Raw genomic sequence first — 19695 nt, forward strand, 5'->3', positions numbered from 1 at the left:
TATTCATTTGGCTAGAATGACTCTGTCACATGAGAGCCAAGGTCAGAATTCGGAACAATCTATCTGATACCTTTGAAGCCTTGGAAGGAGTTAGAAAAGGCGATGGACTGGCATCTCTATTCTTCCACATTGTTCTTGAGAAGGTGATAAGAGAGAGCGACGTGGAAACCAGCGGTACAATCTTCAGAAAGTTGAGTCAGTTGTTAGGATGTGCTGATGACCTAGACTAAATTGGACGGAACATTGACATCGTTAAAAAAAAATTCACGAAAATTGAAGATAGGGGTGCTGAGTTCGGTCTCAAGGTCAGTGAGAGAAAAACCAAGTACATGACAACTTCATTGTCTGATGGCAGACCAACGGACCATACGCTGGAGGTGAATGGAAAACACTTCTAGACTGTCGACAGCTTTATTTACCTTGGGTCGCTGGTCAATAGTGATAATAGTGATATCGGAGAGGAAATACGTAGTAGGGTAACGCTTGGTAACAGGAGTTACTACAGTCTTCAAAAACTCATCCGGTCAAAAACACTCAACCGCAACCTTAAGTGCGAATTGTACAGATAGCTCATTCGACCAGTTGTAGCATATGGATCGGAAGCTTGGTGCATGACACAAAGTGACGAACAGACACTTTTGGTTTTTGAAAGGAAAATTCTTCGATCAATTTTTGGAGGTGTCAATGTGAACGGCAACTGGAGAAGAAGATACAACCATGAGCTGTATCAGCTTTACAAGGAGCCTGATATAGTCAAATTCATACAAAATCAATCGATTAAGATGGCTCGGTCATGTACAAAGAATGAACGAGGAACGTGTACCACTGAAACTGCTAAATACAAATCCCGATGGAAGCCGCAGGCCAGGAAGACCGAGAGCGAGATGGAAAATGCAATTGAGTCTGATCTGAAAGTACTAAGAGTAAGCGACTGGAGAACGTTTGCGCGGAATAGGTCCGATTGGAGAAGATTGCTGGAAGAGGCCAAAACCAATGGTAGGTTGTAGTGCCCGCCTAAGTAAGTAAGTAGTACCTGTTTAAGACGTGTCAAATGTTAATAATTATTGTCTGTGTTAACATTTGCATTAGTCTTTCACTGTGTTAAGAGGAATGAACCCTTTGCAAATTTGTAGCATACATTTGCAGATTGTGTAAATTTATGTGGCGAAAAGTACTTTCATACATTTATGCCAAATTGATCGATAAAAATAGAAAAGGTTGATGAACACATATATATTTAAAGACAATTCGTAAAAATTAAGAAAAGTGTCAACCAACGCACTTCAAGCATGATTGGTACTCTAAATAGAGTACTGAAACGGGACAGTGTATCAAACAAATTATTGCACTGCAAAAATTTTCATACAAAATAGTACTCTATTTGGCAGTTTCAACACAACCGAATTCGTATTAAATTGCACCTTGTTCGCAAGATTTTGCATGATATTTATATTCATATTCACAAACGAATTAAATTATTAACCAGAAACTAATTTTGATTAACAAAAATACGTTTTTTTATGCACAACCGACAAAAAACCAATTTTGAAAATGTCATCATGGAGTTGATTGACTACTTGAAATGACTGCCACTTGTGACGCATTTTTTTTTTGTAAAATTTTCTTTCTAAAATTTTTTGGGCTCATCTTGTGTTGATAAAACTTTTGCGGACAATGCGTCACCCTCAGCGATATCAGTTATTTTGTAAGTAAGATAAAGGACTTGCTTCATATTTACATTTTAGGGTTTTTTTTGACTGATATCGGTTCTTTTGTAAGTTTTAAGGTTAAAGCGCCAGTTATAACATATCAAAAGTTATTTATTGCCTGCCCCATGCGAAAATTGACTATTACACGGCTGTTTACCCCATGCGAAAGTGATCCATTACACTAGGGATATTTGGGGTTTATTTCAAATTGACAGTTCTTTCAAGTAAAATTTGCCTTGCTTTCACTTTATCTTTTTGTTGAATGAATCGATCAAAAAAGAATGTAAGAATTGTCGTTAAAATAAAAAAAATTTGGTAAAAATATTGATCGATGAACACAGTTAACTTGTTACGCAAGTAATCTGGTTACAACACACTTTTTGAAGAATTCGCAACACACAGAATTGTCGGCCATATTTATTGTAACAATAATTTTTATGTTCCAAAGTAACACTTTGTGGCCACACATTTCGTTGTATTTTTCACTTGTAACACTAAATGCCTTTGCTTATAGTCCACTTCGTTGCACATTTTTTTGAAAACATTAAAAAGGACTAACAAAATAATTGCACAAACAATGTGTCTTCATCGATAAATACTAACTGCGAAAAACTATTCGGTGTCAACATGTCACCAACGCAATTGTAACTACTGTTGCGACAATACTAATGTAACATGAGTGCTGTTTTTGGGGTTGAATTTTTTAGGAGACGTGTAGCGTGTGAGCCGATTTCATCAGTACACTAGATTTGTTTGTAAACGTTTTATCGCAAGAACATATTTATTTTGTTTTGTTGGTTTTTGTTTATTGAGACACTGAATCTATGCAGAATTTCTGCAGAACAGCCGTGTAATAGTCAATTTTCGCATGAGCAGGCCATAAACCAGAATACGTTGGATACTGTGACGTAATTCATTAACTCAGACACAATTTCGTGAAACTCGCATACTAACTCGTGTGTTTTTGATCAACGCGCTTCGTAACAGTTAATTTCGACAAGTGTAGTTGTATGCCTCGCCTTCGGCTCGGACTCTACCCTTGTCGAAATTAACTGTTACGTAGCTTGTTGCTCAAAAACACACTCGTGAGTTCGCTCGTATCACAAAATTGTGTCCTTGTGTAATGACTTACTTTCGCAGCATCCAACGTAATCTACTATTTTAAGAGGCGAATAAAACAATATTATATGTCCCGTAACACAAAAGATAACACCGAAACATGAAAATCCAACTACCCGACGTCAAGATCATCATATTTGCCTCTGTTTTATTCTTCTAAAACTCTGAGACTATGCCGAAGACACCAATATTCCATCTGCCACACATTTCAAAAAAAGTCTAAAAACATAAAAACACTTTTTTGATCATTTCACCCGTATTCTACTCCCGAAGCTCTGAGACTTTGCCGAAGACACCAATATTCCATCTCAATTCCAACTGACCGCCATTTTTCATAAAATCAACATATAGTGATCCAAGATCCATCAGAACCATCGTATCACACCAACATCCATCCATCGCAACCATTATCACCAAACACACATCATTTTGTATGTTCAATGTTCACACACACATACACATAAAACACGCTGTTATATGGCATTGTATGGAAACTTCCGGAAGTCCTAGCTCCCAAAAACGCTTGCATACCCCCATTTTTTAAAATCTTATTTTGGTCTAGCGCCCGAGATTGACTTAAAACCAAAATTTCAGGAAAATCGTAAGAAACGTTTAGGAGTTACGAAATCGTCCTTTTTCATAGGAACTAACTGACTAACTAACGTGGCCAATTTAAGTTATCTGAAAATACGAAATTTTGCCTATTTTCATACAAACATCAATATTTCGAAGTTCAATATCTCGGTCAATTTTAACCTGCAGTAACGTGTGATAGCTCGGTGAAGTAGTAAGAGTTACTAGAACCCAGTTGGGGGGTCACTTGACCCAAGAGGTAGAAGTCAAAAAGTTGCTGTAAATATGCTCCGCCGTCCACCAAAAAAATTAATTTTTTTGGTAGTGGACTTGCGTCACGCCTGCTTACTAAGGTACGGGCTTGATACACGTTACTACATACATCAATTCGACCAATTCGATGAACAACACCACATTTCTCATAAATTATAAAGATCAACACCCCGCTGTATGAAGATTTAAAGCATCCATACGATAGGTGTGGATTTTACCTGAATGGAAATTTGTTTTTGATTTTTTTCTTTCTATCTAGGCTGATGCCTCAACGTAGGATATCGTTGTTACAAAAGTTACAAAAAAGGGAAGGTAAAGCCGAAAACTGTCAAACTTTCGAATCGTTTATGTTTTTGGTCCGACTGTGTCTTTCATTTCTCAGGAATGGTATACAGTGTTAGTTGTTTGGTTCGTGGAAACAAAGTTCCTGGCATAATTTAATGATCATATGCTTCAACAAATTTCACATTATTTAAGAGATAATACGTAGTCTAGTGGATAAACAACATTTACATTTTGGAATAATAGCAAGAACAGTTTTCTCAGTCGTTTTATCCACTTTTACCTTACAAAAAAAATGACAGACTCGTATATTAGTTTATTAAAAATAACATAAAGTTGAATTGATTTATTTCTGTACAACGCAATGATCGAACTTAATATTATTTCTAGTAGAAATTTTCTAGTACATCAACAGCTCTGTTATCTTTGAAATGAATTGTATTTTCTTGACCATTTACATAGCATTGCTCCTAGCATTAACACAGAATTAACAGGCGTTAATATTTTTTCGTTCGCTTTATGTATGTAGCACTATAGGCATTACAAGAATATTATGTATGTTCATGCAATGCAACTTTCCATATTGGTTTCTTTTTCCTCCTTTTTTCATGGGCAACTTACAACTTAATCAACGTACGTAAGGCTATTATGAGTATTATATATGAACAAAAGTTTTAAATGAATTTATAAACGTAAAAAAGATTTGACTTTTTGTTGATCTCTCATATTATGAATATACAAGGGGAAAAATTAAGAAGAGGAATCATCAGAGACACAAAAACAGTATTAGTTGATTAGATCAGCTTTGGCATGCCGTGACTTCGTTTGTATGATGTTACAGGTCATAGAACTTTTTAGTAGAAGAACTCTTAATATGACTTTGTTTTTTTTAGAAATGTTGCACAATTTTGTTGTTTGTTACGAGAGATTAAAAGTGGAATTTCGGCTGCAACTCATTAGGACTAGTGATAAAAAAAATCCGCTTTCATAACGAGTGACAAGCGATGTTTTCTGCGCCTGAGAAACCATTTAAATTTTTCTTGGTAACATTGTCGTCCGACAAAACATAATGACTAATAACAGGCGAAAATGGAAAAGAAAATTCACGTTGACATTTCGAAAATTATGTACACATCGATGGGCCGCATATGGGCAGTACCAAAATACTGAACTTTTCGGTCGTAGTTGCCATCCGAAAATAGAAAATCGTCGTCAAATAACCGAAAAAAGTATAAATCTTTCAACTGTAAATACGCTGTGTTGGAACTCGAACGGCGAAGAGTTTCTTACGTAATCGAAGTGCTCGGTTGAAATGAAATACGAATCGAAGGACAATGGTTGGTAGACAAATCAAATGGTTGTCGGCAGTGGAAGAATTTGGCCAGCGGTACAATTCATGGTGTTTGGCAGACAAATCAAATGGGGGTTGGTACAAGGTAAATATAGTGAGGCTCCTCGCTACATTTACCTTGGGTTGGTAGAGGAAGAATTGGTCAAAGCAGTGCAATGGCACGTCGTTGGTGCGTACCGAATTGGTCATTGGCAGAATTGGAACTGTACCGGAAGGCGTCAGCGAGTTTACCGAATTGGTCAAAGCAGTGCAATGGCACATCGTTGGTGCATACAGAATTGTGCATAAACGAAATGTGGGAGGGTCGATCGCCGAAATGGCGAAACATGGTAAACAAGACATTGGTAGTAGATAGAGAATCGTTCGAGATTTTTGGTATTTTTACTTACGTAAAAATAGTGGGAGGATGCTGGAACTCGAACGGCGAAGAGTTTCTTTCGTAATCGAAGTGCTCGGTTGAAATGAAATACGAATCGAAGGAGCACTGATTTGTGGAAGAAAAGAAATTACGTCAGAATAAACATAGAAGTGAAAAGGGCAACACGCCCGAATTAAAGTGTTTATTTCTCCGCCCCAAAGCCCATAATTCTAATAATCTGACTGGTAGCCAGATCTTCTGTTGAAGATTCATCATTTGGCGCTCCCGGGTGGACTTTTGGGGCGATTTTGTTTTGGTTATTGGCCGCGAATTGGGCTGTGCATGAAGACAAATCAAATGGCCGTCGGCAGAGGAAGAGTTCCAATATGCTGAGCTATTATATGAATAGTCTTTGTCAAAATTAGCTCGGATATGTCTTTAAGCTCAGTCTTATCAAGTTTAAATTTGTTAAAAAAAAATTCTATAACAGATTTCCCAAAGGATCCTCTACCTCCGAAAAACAGGCCGTGTACTTTCCGGTTAAGAAGTTTCGGTGGAATGTCGATTTCGTTGTTTTATCAAATCAACCATTCTCTATAAAATCAAAAATGTCCAAAAAATGTTTATGAGGTTGCGCAACGCCAATGAAGTTTATATAGAAGCTCATCGCACTGCATAGAAACGCATATATTTTCAAGTGCGTTACACAACCTCTAAGCAGGTTTTTTGACACTTTTGCGTTCTAGGTCTGAGTATTGTTTAGTATTTGATAAAGAAACAAACAAAATCGACATTCCACTGAAAGTTCTGATGGGCTATTAAACTTAATAATATACAGTGAACGACATCTCAAATGTCTCACTGTCAAATTTTTCTGAGAATTTTATTGTATCATTGCAAATTCACAATGACATTCTCTGAAAAAAATGACAGTGAAACATTTGAGATGTCGTTCACTGTCAGTTTAAATCTATGTTCTGTTAATTATGGAACATTTACAGCAATTTAGCTCGGTACATGCAATATGAAGAGCGTAGATATATTTAGAGGCATATATTTGTGTATTGAAATGTTAAAGATTTATATGTGTTCATTACTTTGATCAATTCGTTACTCGCTAAACTCAGCTGGAAATTCTTCTTCCTTTTTATTATTTTTATTATTAATTTTACTTTGTAAAATTTGACTTTTCGATTTTGATTTATTTTCTTCATCTTTCAGTTTTTTTTTTAAATGCATTTGACCTTTTTTATTGACTATCTTGTTAATTTTCGAAAATAAACGAGTTTTTATAACTAAATTTTTCGATCAATAAAATTGCTATCAAAAATTTTATTTTCAGAAGAATACGTGTTATATCGTGTATGATATTGTGACTTAATTAAGGCGATAGTCCAGTGTTCAGTGTAAGATGATGCTCTGCTTCTCTTAAGACTTTATGTTATTCGTTTAAAATACATATGGCTATACCGTTCACAATCGACTCTCACACAAACATGCTGACTGGTCCAACGTTACACATATAATCCAAGATTTCTTTTAGTTTCGTTTTATGTATTCACACAAATGAGAGGCCTCAGGAAGAATACGGTTTAATTTAGAGAAAAGAATATCCACACATATTACCATATTTTTCCACTCATCTCATCATCATCATTTTTTTTCGTCAGTTAGTTTTATTGTTGTTGTTTGGTTGAGAAAAAAAAAATATTTTTTTTACTTCACAAAAATTTCTCAGTATAATTAAGACATTATAGATTCTGAAAAGGAATTTTCATTTTATAATTTATCTACTTCGTCTTTCTTGTTTGTGTTAGTATATTTATAAATTTATGTTGTGTTTTACATGCACGAACGACCATTAAATTGAACGTTACGTTGCCAATACAGTAATCGTTTTATGAAGAGCATGATATTACGATACGAAATTATACGTTTTTATACAAGAGATTCCAAACTATTCTTTTCATTTGAGATATTACAGAAAACGTCAGTGAAATTTAGACGTGAATTTGCCTCAGCCGTTTTTCAACTGGTCCACTCATACATTCAAAACTGCCTAAAAACCATGGTAATGATAATGTTCAATGTAAGCTGTTATGCATGCGGCTGGGAAATAGCAGGGATGTGTACTTGTGGCACTAAGTATACAGCCTTGGGTTGGGGAATAGTGCGAATGTGTATGAAATATTTATTTGTTTACATGGGATAAAAGAAAGAAAATTGTAAAGTTTGAAATGTAAAGTTGGAACCAACATGTCAAAAATGTATGTAATCCAACAATTAACTGATTCCAACAATATTCACGTCTTTACTAGCTAAAAGACTCGCATGAATATTGTTAAATTGCACAATACACGTGTAAATACGAATGGAGAATGTAATGTATTAGGCAGATCAGCGTTGTTGTTGATGTGCGGCAAACAATACTTATGCGAGCCTGGGCGTAGATTCTCGTAGCGTTCGTAACTTTAAAGGTGGCCTCAGAGTCATCCGTTTTCATTCCGTTTTGCCTCCGTGTACGTGACAGTTGTCATATCAAACAATGTGCTCTATTGTATGAATAATGCCAACTGTCATGTACGCGGAGGCAAAACGAAATGAAAAATGACACAAAACGGAATGACTGTGAATTCAGACTAAGAATTCGTAACTTGACTTGACCGTTCTTAAGGGCTTTTATACACGCAACTGTCAAATTAAGAAAATACGACAATCATCGTCCTGTGAGCTAGTAAAGACGTGAATATTGTTGGCATCAGTAGTTAAATGCTGCACAAAATGTCAGAAATGACTTCATTTTTGCTAGTAAATTTCACTAAAATAAAACTAAATATAAATTTGAGAGAAATCTGTCTATCCAATACAAAATCAAAAAATTAAATCATTTTAAACGTGCATATTCTATCCCGCAGGCGTACCAACTTATCATTTCTCTGATTGAGATTTTTGTAAGAAAAGTGCAAGTTTTCGGTTTTTGATCACCTTTCAACAGCCACACAGGCTTCGACGAATTTTTTTGAAAGTGGTTTTGGCTTCTATGGTCGAATCCCTTTCTAGGCAAAAAGTCCACTGGAAAATAAGTCCGATTTCGGTAGGCTGTTTTTCAAAAGAATCCCTCTCTACAGTATAATGGCTTGGTTGGTTGGTTAATGTTGCTTCTTGCAACGATTGATGCAGAATGAATATAGTAACTGAATTCTGACTACTGCTCCAAACGAAGTACGAATACTAATGATAATTCTAATAGATGATGACGAGGATTAGATAAACATTAATTTGGTCATTTTCAGAGTAACGATTCATATAGTCACGGTATATTGCATTGCCATCTTTCAAATATTTTTTTTTTCAACAAATGAAGATAACAAAGCCAGGAAAAGTATGATGAGGTTGCACAGCAAGATGCGGTCGTTATCATCTTTTGCCACTAAGCTCTCAGGCATTCCACGAAAAATTTAAAGTGAAAAAGCTAACATTAAGGAAAATAGTTGTATTTTTAATGAAAAAGTTGAAGAAACCGAGATTTTTGCGTCTACTAGAGTGTTTCACGATATTCCCGAATTTCTGAAGATCACATTCAGGATCGAATTTTAGCGAATTAGTAAAAAGTTTCCAATTGAATGAAAGTAGACATCCAATTTCGGTATTGAGGAAGTTCGCGCCGCATCATTCACAATAACCCACAAAGTGACATTTTCCTTGTACAAAATGTGTCATTTTGTCAATTATTGTGAATTACGCGGCGTGAAATTCCTAGCAGCCATGTGTGGATCAGCTGAAAAACAGCTGAAGCCAATTCATGATGAAGTTTCACTGCCTCCAACTTCTAGGTTTAGAAGAACGAGCTCTTTTTTATCTTCGATTTCATCAACATTAGGGTAGCACCTGATTATATCCTCTTGTTATATTTTGTAAAGTGAATCACTTCACACTTTCATTTTATTGCATTATTGTCTTATTGCAAGAGATATTCTTCTCTTCGAGGCATAGTGCAAAAAGGAGTGCGAGCCTCTTCGTCCAATTTTGTAATTGACGGCATAAGCTCAATGTGTCATATTATGTAATAGGGAGCATAAGCTCCATGTGCAACATTTTGTAAAAGGAGGCATTAGCTCCTTATATCACATTTTGTAAAAGGAAGCATCCCTGCATCACACTATTTAAAAGCTTAGTGATGCAAGTACATTTTGTGAAAGGAAGCTCTTGCGTCACATGTTGTAAAAAGAAACCAAATTCTTTAAAAGGGGGCATGTGTAAAAGGAGTATTACACTCAGTATAAGAGATCGTAAGCACTTTGTATCATATTTTCTAAGAGAAAGAAAATCAAAGAAACTGTTTTTTTTTTATTACGAAAACAATTATCAACTATAATTTTCTTAAGGCTTTTTTTTAGCGAATTTGATCCCACGTCTCATTCGTTAAAAAAGCCTTTAAACATGCGTTTGGGAAAATAAATATTTAAAAATGAAAGAAGGGATTTGCGGGTGAATAGATGATATTCGCTCGCGCGGGCGAATAGTCACTTCGATACATTTTATACGCTCTTACACGGGTGGAACACACACACGCACGGGATTGGTAGTGGTAAAACCGTATAAGGGTAATTCCATGGTTAGTTGCGTTACAAATTTCGTTATCTGTGAGTCATAAAGTTAATTGTGTTGGCTGTGTTTTGCGGTAACAAATCAGTCTAAAAATTTTCTAATACTCAGGAGACACAACAAGAATTAGAATTTTTAGCCTGCGAAGTGTGACTTGTGTGATCGCAAAAGTCGGCGGTTATTTGCGTTACACGTTTGTGACTTTTCGAAATATTTTCACCAAATAAAAACTGATTTCGGTAAACTTTTTTTTCCCTAAAAGCTATGGTCAAGACGCGCAGTTTAACCCCAATATCAGGTTGGTAACCCAAAATTTGGGGGAGATATGTCTAAAAAAGTGATATTTGTCGGAGGTCATTAATAGCCAGCAATTTTTTTTTTCGCAATTGGTGGTTGTCAACAGAAAATGTTGCTTTGGCTCAAAACCGTTTAAAAAAATGGTTACAAACTTTTTTGAGATAACCTCGACGAGTTAAAATTCGAGGATGACTTTTATTCACCACTGGGAAACTGTTTTCACCTACTTTACTCAACCAACTAACCTGACCGAGCCAAAGTTATTTTTCTTGTGAAGTCATATGCTGTAGCTTTCGAATGACACCGATCTTCAGTTTTTATTTGAAAAAATGTAATTTTGGCAGCGCTTGGGTCGAAGTGATTTTACCTTACTTCAAAGCAGAATGAACCAAAAATCTTCAAAAAAATTAATTTCGTGTCATTTGGAGCAATTGTGGAATTATATCGACCTCTACAGGAAAACAAATTTTCAAAAATCATTTGAGATTTATTGAGAATATCTCGGAATGTCGAATACAAACAAACACTTTTTGGTCATATCTACCCGAGATCGCATTTTACAATGACCTCATATTGGTGTCAAACTACGAGTCTTGTCAATAGCTTTCAGCAAAAAAATATTTTTTAATGAAATCGGTTCAAGTTTCGTGAAATAAACTAGAATTTTCAAAAATTTGCTGAAAACCAGCATACATTTTTATTGTGGTATCTCCCCGAGATTTTTGGCCACCGACCCAATATGGGGCGTCTGGTCAACAGCTTTCAAGGAAAAAAAAGTTTGCCGAAATCGCATTTCAATTGGTGAAAATATTTCGAACAGTCACAAATTAGCTGCAATTACCCATAATGTGGATCAGCTGAAAAACACCAGAAGCAAATTCCAATTTTAATTTAATTGACGTCGGCTGTAGATTTAGAAAAAAAGTCCGCTACAGGACTTTTTTTTTGGCTAAAGCGAGGGTGTAACTTTAGGAAGGTCGCGCACATGTTTCCTTTAAACATTTTGATTAAGAGCAATGGATGATTATTAGCTAATAATGTAATCTACATTTTTGCGGTTTGCTTGGTATATATTTTCGATGTTATATCTTTACCGCTTCTGATTGGTTTTACACTGTGGTATGCGTTTTTTGTGCAGGTGGAAGCACGGGGTTTGAAATTAAGTTTCTCTATGTTGCACACTTTGCAATGTAAAATATATGTTCAAGGCCTTTAATTTGGGTTATAATAAGTCCGGACAATACAGGAAACTCACTATAGTCAGAGGCAGCGAAATTTCAGCATGAATTTTCTTCGGCTGTTTTTCAGCTGATACACGCATACGATCAAAACTGTTTATATGTACACGCGTGGTAGTGGTAAAACCGTATAAACAGTTTTGATTGTTTGTGTGGATCAGGTGAAAAACAACTGAAGCAAATTCATGCTGAAATTTCACTGTCTCAACTGTATACATAAAAGCTAATTCGATCAAACTGTGACACAGTATACGGAAGTGTTCAGAGTGTAAGAACAACTTCTCTCATGTGGCCCAATTAATTTAATGTATGTAGAGAATATAAGAACCTACCCATGTGCCGTCGGATGATGGAAACTCGATGGCGGAGGCGCAACAGGATCCCATAAGTATCGTTGCTCATGAGCCCGTTGCTCAACCGGTAACGTTGTATGAAATGCTACGAATGCCGATGGAAACTGTAATGGGTATTGTCCGGATGCTACCGCTGTATGTGCGGGGTGATGAAATGGATGTACTTGCACCTGATCACTATACGTTTCTTTTTCCGGCATGCTTGAACAATATATAAATTCATTGATGTCTTAACTTTAAATGCAAACTAGCCATTTCTTTCCGAAAACCAAATTTACACCGCTGCACAATTTTTACTTTCAATAGATTTCGAATAATACGTATACTGTTGATAACAAATTAACTGAACACACATGTGACTATTTATGAGATATGTAAAATGTTTGAAATATGAAAACGTTTAGGAGAACAAGAAACAGGAAAGCATATGTTCCAAAAATAAAACGTTAGTACGAGTAGGAAAACGCAAAATCGGTTGAACCAACTCAAATGAATCACATTTTATTGTAGAAATTGTCTATTTCCTAACACAAATTTCCTTTTCACTTGTTTCTGCACTTTGACTTATATCTAAAGTAACCGACACATGCGTAAGGTTGTTGGCTAACAAAATGAATCCATGGAAAGTTATAATTGAAAATCTTTCTGTAGTAAAACGTCTGTTAAAACATTTCTACACAAATATAGTTTTAGCGCAACGAAACCACAAAACTTTCAACTATTACTATTTTGCATTGCTCAGTAGCACTAAAAACAAACAGCATACTGTTTAGATCACTTTTTTCTTCAGTTCTTTTTTAACACACACCAACGACGCAAGCGACTCAACAAGATAACACAGAAATTTAAAATAACTTAATCTTCTCACCGTTTCAGAACAATTTTTTTTTTCTCTTAATTCCAAGTTACTGACAGACTTCTATGCAGTCGAGACGAACAACTCAACTAAATGTGTATGCTCAAAAATTTCAACACCAAAAAAACAAGATCATGCTGATCATACAATTACAGACGTATATTTGTATTTCTCACCGCCTCTATCCCTTTCATTTTGATGCGTTCGTTCTAGAACGAGATCACTATATATGGCTGTGTGTAATGTGTATAATATGGAACATATTAAGCGTGGTGAGCACGATCAATTTGACCATACCCACAAACGCTCATTTCCTTCGTATAAAATTTTTAGTTTCATCATGGCAAACGATTGTGGGTTGTTATGGGTTTTTTTAATTTTATTCTTTCGTCTAAAATGTGGGAAGAGTGGCCAAGATTTTGCGAGAGAGATAGTTGGATCGGCAATATTTGTGAGCAGGACAACTATTTTTTGTTCGATTGGAGAGAAATATAGCGCGATTATCATGTTGGTCATTTCTTACTGAAATGATGCTGGATTTAATTAAGATATTATGGATTTTTGAGGTAGAAGATTGTTCTGCACCATTGTTATAAATGCTGATTGAGATCGTTTTTTACTGTATTTTATGAACGATACGAAAAGTATAAATATTTGTGTAGTATATGTGATGTACAGGTTTGTGTGAGTGTATGTGTGTGTGTTATTTTTGAGTATATTTTCAACATACAGGTACATGCCAACTGTCTCGGGTATATTATTATAGAATGTGATGGCTTAATTATACCCGTTTGGATCACTTAGATGTCTGAAGATAATGAACATTTTTGGATACATTTGTTGAACTAATTTGCTGAGTATTTCTATGCTATGTCGATTCTTTAAAAAGAACAAAAATTACACTCATTTTTTTGCATAGCGTGTCCTTATCATGATGCATCTATTTATTATTTGCTAATACCGAAACCCTAAGCAAAAGCCGAATCAAGAGCTATAACCACACGAGTCCGGAACAATATGGTGCAAGTTACTATGTATATAAATGCATACATCACAAAACTTGATGCAGATTGTTTGGTTTGCATTTGAACATAAATTTGTAATTTTTTAATAGCTATTTTGCTAACATGTGCCTAAATGGAAATTTTGCGCGATGGATGTAACAATTGTCGACCCGAGGCAAAGCCGAGGTTGACAACACATCGTATGCGTAAAATTCCAGTGTAGGCACAAGTTAGCACCAACATTTTATGTACTACTGTAGCAATTCTACACTTTTATCGAATGAATATTTACGTACGCAAAATGAGTATACGCACTACATAAAGAAATTTTTTTTAGAAACGATCGCCTTTTTACTGGCTGCAGCCGCTCCTCAACAAAAAAGTAGGTTTGAGTAAACAGTCTCCATACACTTCGGCCAACACTCAACGGGGAACAGCAGCATACTCGATATTTTTTTTACTTTTTCGATTTTTTTTTTGTTAGGTTGCCTACGTAACATTTTTCAACTGGTGGTCCTTTGTGCGCAAAATTTTGAAAATAATGAATTTTTGTCTGTTTACAAAAAGTTTTTTTTAATGTTTTTCGTCTGAAATGATAAAATATTTTTATGTTGCGAATTTTGTATTTATATGTTGTATAGTGAGTTCTTTTAAGGTCGAAAAACTGTTGGAATATGTGGACTGACTTCAGGATATTTCGGATAAGTCCTTTATCCGGACCTCCAATGCTGTTTATTTAGACTACTTGTCTTCACCAGATAGAATTATATCAAGTGTATAGTTCAACAAAAGCATGGTAAATAAAATAGGGAAAATAAAGGGATTAGTTAAATTTAGCAGGAAAACGACAATATAGAATTACATACCATTTCATCTTGAATTGAACAACAACAAAACTTGGAGCGCCTTTAACAATGGATGGAATCCCAGATGCGATTGAGAGAAAGTACCGGTCAATAGGTTTGCTTACATCGAGGCTGTCTGTTTTGAACGCACATCAAGCGCTATTTGTATTGAAGAATTGTCTTGCAATTCCGAAAATGATGCATCTCGATTGACGATAAACTGTCATTCAATGAGCATGTCGATTCAGTAACAAGGAAGGCATATCGTCTGATAGGTTTCATTTTTCGCTGTGGAAGATATTTTTCTAACTCAAGTTTCTGAAAGTTACACTCGTTGGAGTCACGACGGTTGGAAAATGACGAACTCACTCTGTTCAAACTGATCCATCATCGTATCGATTCTCAACTTTATCATCATCTTAATGTACAGAACGTACAGAGAAATTGTCCTATTTATCGCCTGCAAACTTAATGGATGACAGGCTTTCTGTATTTAAGAGCCTAGTCAAGGATCATTTCTCTTTTTGATTTTGATTATGGTGATGGTTGTTGATATTATTAACGTTTTGCTATGCTTTTGGTTTATGATTTTTCCTAATGTTTTCTATTTTTGTAATTTGCTGATTGACATATTATTGGGCTTTGGCCTGTTTTGTTGATCATTAAACAGATAAAAATAAAAATAAAAATAAAATGTTCGCAACAGAAAGTTTGCAAATTATGCAAACAAGAGATGAAATATTGACAGTTGCAATTGACGAATGGAAAGAAGAATCAAATGGCGATATACCGACAGATAAACAAGTTCAAAAGTCATGGTCATCCTTGCTAACCTTTTCGTTTCCTTCGAGAATGATGCTTGTCAAAAAGCCCGTCTACTCGCATCATCTCAAGAAGAATCCGGATATTGGTTAGGCGCTTTACCGTCGACATCATTGGGTTTATGTTTGGACAACGACTCATTAAGAATTGCAGTTGCCTTGAGACTCGGTGCGAAAATATGCAATACACACAATTGCAAATGGGGAAAGAAAGTGGACGAATTCGGTCATCATGGTTTAAGTTGTTTGAAATGCGTTGGTCGGTACGCCAGACATAAGAATTTGAATGAAACGTTTCGAAGAGGAGTAGTATCAGCTGGAGTTCCAGCGATTTTGGAACCACCAGGAACTGTACGTGAAGATGGAAAACGACCAGATGGATTAACATTAACACCGTGGTCACATGGCAAATGCTTACTGTGGGATGCAACCTGTGGTGACACACTTGCAAAATCATACGTAAAGCAGACTTCCAAAGATGTTGGTTGGGTTGCCAGAACAGCAGAACAAGATAAGATATCTCTTTATTCATCCTTACTTAGTCAATATCATTTTGTTCCGCTAGGTTTTGAAACCTTAGGACCATGGGGACCACACTGTAAGAAATTTTTTTCCGATTTGGGTAAAAGAATTTCAGAACTTACACATGAAAAAAGGGCTACATTATACCTCAAACAAAGGCATTGACGTTCAACGAGGAAACGCGATATCAGTTCTCAATACATTGCCATCAACGAGTTCTCTGGAAGAAGTTTTTTATTTGATTTCGAAAAAAAAGACTAATTTTTTGTAATATTTCCTTTTGAAAAGATCGTTTTTTTACTGACTGCGCCTTAGTGAGCAGTTTTTTTTTCGCATTTTATAATAAAAATTCTTCAAATTAAAAAAGACTTTCGTATTTACAGAAGAAATTTCTATGTTTTTAAATTTTCGCGCACAAAAGGACCACCAGTTGAAAAATATCAACATAACAAAAATAAAATTCTGATCAATGAAATGCCGAAAATCGAGTATGCAGCTGTTCCCCGTTGAGTGTTGGCTGAAGTGTATGGAGGCTGTTTAGACCCAATTTCTCTGGACATTAGAGATGAGTGAGCATAGCAAATTTTTGTGCCCACATGCCCACTTTGCCCATCATTTGAGAAAAAAGCCCAATGTCCGGCCCTGTGCAAGTAAAATGCCCATGGGCACTGGCCCAGCCCACAAACTATGTGTACAGAAATCGCCGAATTTTAAAGTTATGAACGTTTACTTTAATTTTTTCACCGTACAAATTCATTCCAAAAGTTAGTCTACACCAAGGGCCCTCTCAATAGAACAAACTGACAAATTAAAATGAAAAATCATATGTTTAAATGTGTGTGTGACAGCTTCGTGTACAGACAGTATAGGGACTCTTAATGTCAAAAGTAAGGGACTCATAATGTCAAAAGAATAATGTCAAATTATGGTCCCAAAAATGTCCGCGAAATTTTGAAATTATTACTTCAAACGAAATGCTAATTTTAAAAAAAATATATTTTTTCGTTATAAGTTGTTGTGAATGAAAATTAGTTGAATTAGTTAATAAAACCGATTTGTCGTAGTCAAGTCATTCCCTAGAGTACCTAGAGACACCGTTTCGTCCAGCTGATCTCAAAACTCGCTAGTTCACTTCCATAAAATTCTCGTGAATTTTATGTGGAAACAGCACATTGGGGGACTCGTCAGGAACGACAATGTCGAGAGTTTTGTTATCGTATGCGCTCTACGGAAAGGAGGGAAGCTTTCGTTTAAATCACCCAAAATTCAACGTTAAAGAAAATAAATGAAAAGAAACGGCAGGAAAATGGCTTTATTGAAATAAAAAATAAAATTCAAAGCCTGAAACAAGTTCCATTCGTCCATCGGCTACTAATGCAACTCGCTCGCTGAACATCACACAACAGACAAGGAAATAAACTTTCACAAAACTTCCACACGACTTTACGCACTTTTTACACAAATCAGTCTAAGAGAATAACAAGAATAATTAGATTGAATATATGTATGAATGGAACAAGACAATTATTGTAATAAAAAAAGGAAGAAGCAAAGTTGACGTTTTCGGATTTAGTAGTGTGTGTGATATGATTTTTCAATGAATTTCGGGTCATAATTCCTCTAGGTAGTCTACCTCTATGGTCTACACGTATGTTGAGATGGTCTCCTAAAGATAGTCCTGTCAACTGAGTCCTTTTTGCAATGAAAGTAGATAAGTAGGTATGGCCAGTCCATACAAGTCGGAGCACATACGGATTTGCATGGCGTCACCTCAAACGAACTCATTTCTAGTGGAAATATTGCATGCTCCTTTAAGCTTAAAATGGAATTTGCAATGAAATAGTACCATTTACAATATTCGTAGACCTGAGCTATAGTGACCATGAGTCACTATAAGCGTAACGGACAAGAAATGAAGGAATGTTGGATATATTTGATTTGACACAACTTTTGACAAGCCTACCGAGTAAAGCAGCTCTAATGAATTGAATAAGTATACACTCCTGATAAAAAACACAATTCATGCCTAAAATTTGAGTGAACCGAAAAATAAATTTCACCGCTTTCATGCAGGAAAATGACGCTGCGTTAGAAAGAAGTTCGGACTTTACATTTTGAATCTCGACCGCACTCACGGCGTAAATTAAGAATGATTTGACAAATTTTGCGAGGTCTATTATGGTTGAAAAACGGGTGCAATATTAATAGTATTTTGCATAACAAGGGGCGAAAGTAAAAAAATTTAAACGTGTGAAGTTTGCAGCCCGCGCCGCAGGCAAGGGCGGCAATCACACGATTTGAATTTTTTTACTTTTGCCCCGAGTGATGTATACTATTTTTTATGCCAAATACTGCGGAAGATTTGTATTTTCGTTCCGAAACAAAACATAATTTTAATTAAACTGTTGAGTTATCAACAAAATTTGCTGTAGAAACACCAAAATGCCGAAAAGCGCGGGGTCCAGGGGGCGGCAGCTTCCTGGTATAAAAGTAAAAACAATTTAACAAATGAAATTACTGTAAACATACATTCACTTGCTCACAAAACATTTGGCTATCGTCAACACAACACTACACTCAATGCGTACTTTCAATCAAGTGAACATGTGTTTTCGAGACATATGAGGACCGAAAGTAAAATGATGACAGTGACATTTACTTTCGGCCCAAGGCCTGAATTTTTTTACTTTCGGTCACCATTTGAGGACCGAAAATACAAACTTTCGCAGTATTTGGCATAAAAAATAAAATGTAGTGTTTGGATTTAAATTACCATTCTACATAAATTACAAACATCGTTTTCATAACGGACGCCTTATATTTACTTAACTAAACACCTATTTTCAGCTTAATATCATGCATAAAACCACAGACTACAGTGGCAAATTCCACGCTTATCCAATAACAAAGAGATGTATGCGTACCACATAATAAATGCTTTTGTATCATCCCCACCAGACCGCCAGCACTAAACATTACCTCTTCATGTTTCGATGTACCATCCAATGCAATCGTTTATTAACAACGCAAGTGCACACAAAGCGAACCATCAAACACTAAATACAACAAGTTAACAATAAGTTCGAAAATGTTATTGAAAGATAAACCGAAGAGATATACTGAATGGGGGACTATTGTTTCAAAGTAGATACTAATGAAGAGTTTCACAATAATATCTGCATGAAAGATGTGAGATGACGCCCATCGTGAATAGAAGAGAATGAAGAGATTGAGATGAGCGCACGGTTGCCATTACATTGGAAATAATATGTTACGTGAAGACTGAACGAACGAATCAAATGGATGTGAAATTATTTTTACTTATTCTTTTAAACCTAAAGTAGTTAAAGTGACTTTAATATTCGAGGAGCATTCGCTTAGGCAGCATTTTAATTTGGAACTTTTTTTAGATTTCGTGAGAATGACATTTTTTTTCTTCAAAATTGTTCCGAAAGCTGACAACCCGAAACGAAGTTGACATTGAAATCA

At 35.6% G+C, this 19695-nt stretch overlaps 1 protein-coding gene across 1 annotated transcript in view; it reads right to left on the minus strand.

The window, feature by feature from the left end:
• LOC119083559 (transcriptional activator cubitus interruptus) overlaps window positions 1-13091 on the minus strand; it is a 61699-nt gene extending 48608 nt beyond the window's left edge. The window contains exons 1-2 of the mRNA XM_037193278.1: window positions 12463-13091; window positions 12138-12432 (exon numbers count right to left, since the gene is read on the minus strand). Of these exons, the coding sequence (XP_037049173.1) occupies window positions 12138-12358 (221 nt within the window). The 5' untranslated portion in view covers window positions 12359-12432; window positions 12463-13091. The remainder of the gene's footprint in view (window positions 1-12137; window positions 12433-12462) is intronic.
• Between the last annotated feature and the right edge of the window lie 6604 nt (window positions 13092-19695).

The sequence above is a fragment of the Bradysia coprophila genome, unplaced genomic scaffold, assembly GCF_014529535.1.
Source record: "Bradysia coprophila strain Holo2 unplaced genomic scaffold, BU_Bcop_v1 contig_70, whole genome shotgun sequence".
Taxonomy (NCBI): Eukaryota; Metazoa; Arthropoda; class Insecta; order Diptera; family Sciaridae; genus Bradysia; species Bradysia coprophila.